The sequence below is a fragment of the Temnothorax curvispinosus genome, unplaced genomic scaffold, assembly GCF_003070985.1.
Source record: "Temnothorax curvispinosus isolate PA1 unplaced genomic scaffold, ASM307098v1 QBEX01016176.1, whole genome shotgun sequence".
Taxonomy (NCBI): Eukaryota; Metazoa; Arthropoda; class Insecta; order Hymenoptera; family Formicidae; genus Temnothorax; species Temnothorax curvispinosus.
In genome coordinates this window covers 1-1,506 of record NW_020225956.1, presented here as the reverse complement: position 1 = coordinate 1,506, position 1,506 = coordinate 1, and the positions used below count along the sequence as shown (strand labels likewise).

At 34.3% G+C, this 1,506-nt stretch overlaps 1 protein-coding gene across 1 annotated transcript; it reads left to right on the top strand.

Annotated features, from left to right (window-relative positions):
- Positions 1-232: 232 nt before the first annotated feature.
- Positions 233-1,309, top strand: LOC112466417. Its single transcript, XM_025034480.1, has one exon. It carries the CDS (start codon positions 233-235, stop codon positions 1,307-1,309), a length of 1,077 nt encoding a protein of 358 aa, XP_024890248.1.
- Positions 1,310-1,506: the final 197 nt, after the last annotated feature.

Here is a 1,506-nt window from a genome sequence, read left to right as displayed (position 1 = left end):
CAATAATTGTTAGTTAGCTTTAAAATTAAACTCGTCAGGTGCAGATAGACTGGGAAAAATTTATTTCAGTTTATTTATTAGTTGTAGGAATACAGCAAAACGTTATACACTTAGAAAAGAAATTCTTGGAAACACGTTGATGTAAAAGTGCACTGATAACATAATTAATATTTCTTATATAGATTATAGTCTATGATTTAGATTATCGTTGTTCAATAACGATTCAGTGAACATGTTCAACACGTCATCGATGTTCCAAGGATTGAAAGGAAAAAGAAAAGAAAAAATATGGCAGCTATTCCGCGCTACAGATTTTGAATCGTTCATGTATCCCTGCTTCATGTTTTGCCGCATTCTGGGAATATTTCCATACAAGATCAACGCTTCGACCATCAAGACTTGCAAACCACGCTATATTCTTTCGACTATCATTATCGGCGTTTTATGCATCCTCGAATTAATGAATCTCTATTATCTCAATACTTCTGAAGTAGTAATTAAAAACGTTGAGACAACCAAGATACTTCAACATAACTGTTTCTCTATTATTGGTGTTTTTATAGCAGTCACCGCATTCATTCTGAGTGGACCACGAATGCGTTTTCTTCAGACCTTATTGGAGCTCTCGTTGAAATTGCCTTCAGAATCATATAAGAAATTATCTAGTTTGATCCATGCCAAGGACATTCTAGGATTCTTCTTTTTAGTCGTGACATTTCTGATACCGCTTATCAAGTTCCACGTGTGGGATATTGTCACCCATTTTCTTATGATGTACATGATATTGGTGACGTTTCAAATGGATATGCTATATATCAATTGTGTTTGCATATTAAAAGCTTGTTTCAAAAAAATCAACGACAATCTAATAAATCTGCGAAAAGTCGTGACAAATGGTGTGCCATATCTCTTGAGCAGCACCTATCACGAGCAAAGAATTCCATTTGTACTGATTGAGATTATAGCTTTGAAAAAGCAGCATCTGGCAATCAGCGGCGCTGTACAGACGCTAAAAATGGTCTTCAGCTTGCACATTCTTTCTACGATACTTATGGCTTTCGCTGAAATTATCTTCTATCTGTATTTTTACTCAATGCGAATACACCTAGGTTTATATATGAGCAATGAAGATAGACAGATTGTGTTTACGGCCTGTATTATGGGAATAACATATTACTCTATAAAATTGGTGTTGATAGTGTGGGCCTGCGAAACCGGCAAGGATCAAGCCATGGAAATTATCGGCACCGTTCACGACGTGTTCAATAGTGCCAGCAATAAGCAAATAAAATACGAGGTAGATCTTTAAAAAATTATAACCTTATATATAGTGGCATGTTATATATATCTTTTTAATTATATGCCGGCATATGCCAATTCAATATTTAATATTGTAATTTACTAGATTTATAATTACATCTTTCAATTCTATATTTAACAATTCTTTGATCTGACGTTGCAGATGCGACTTTTTTCCTTGCAATTATCGCATTGTGAAAATACATT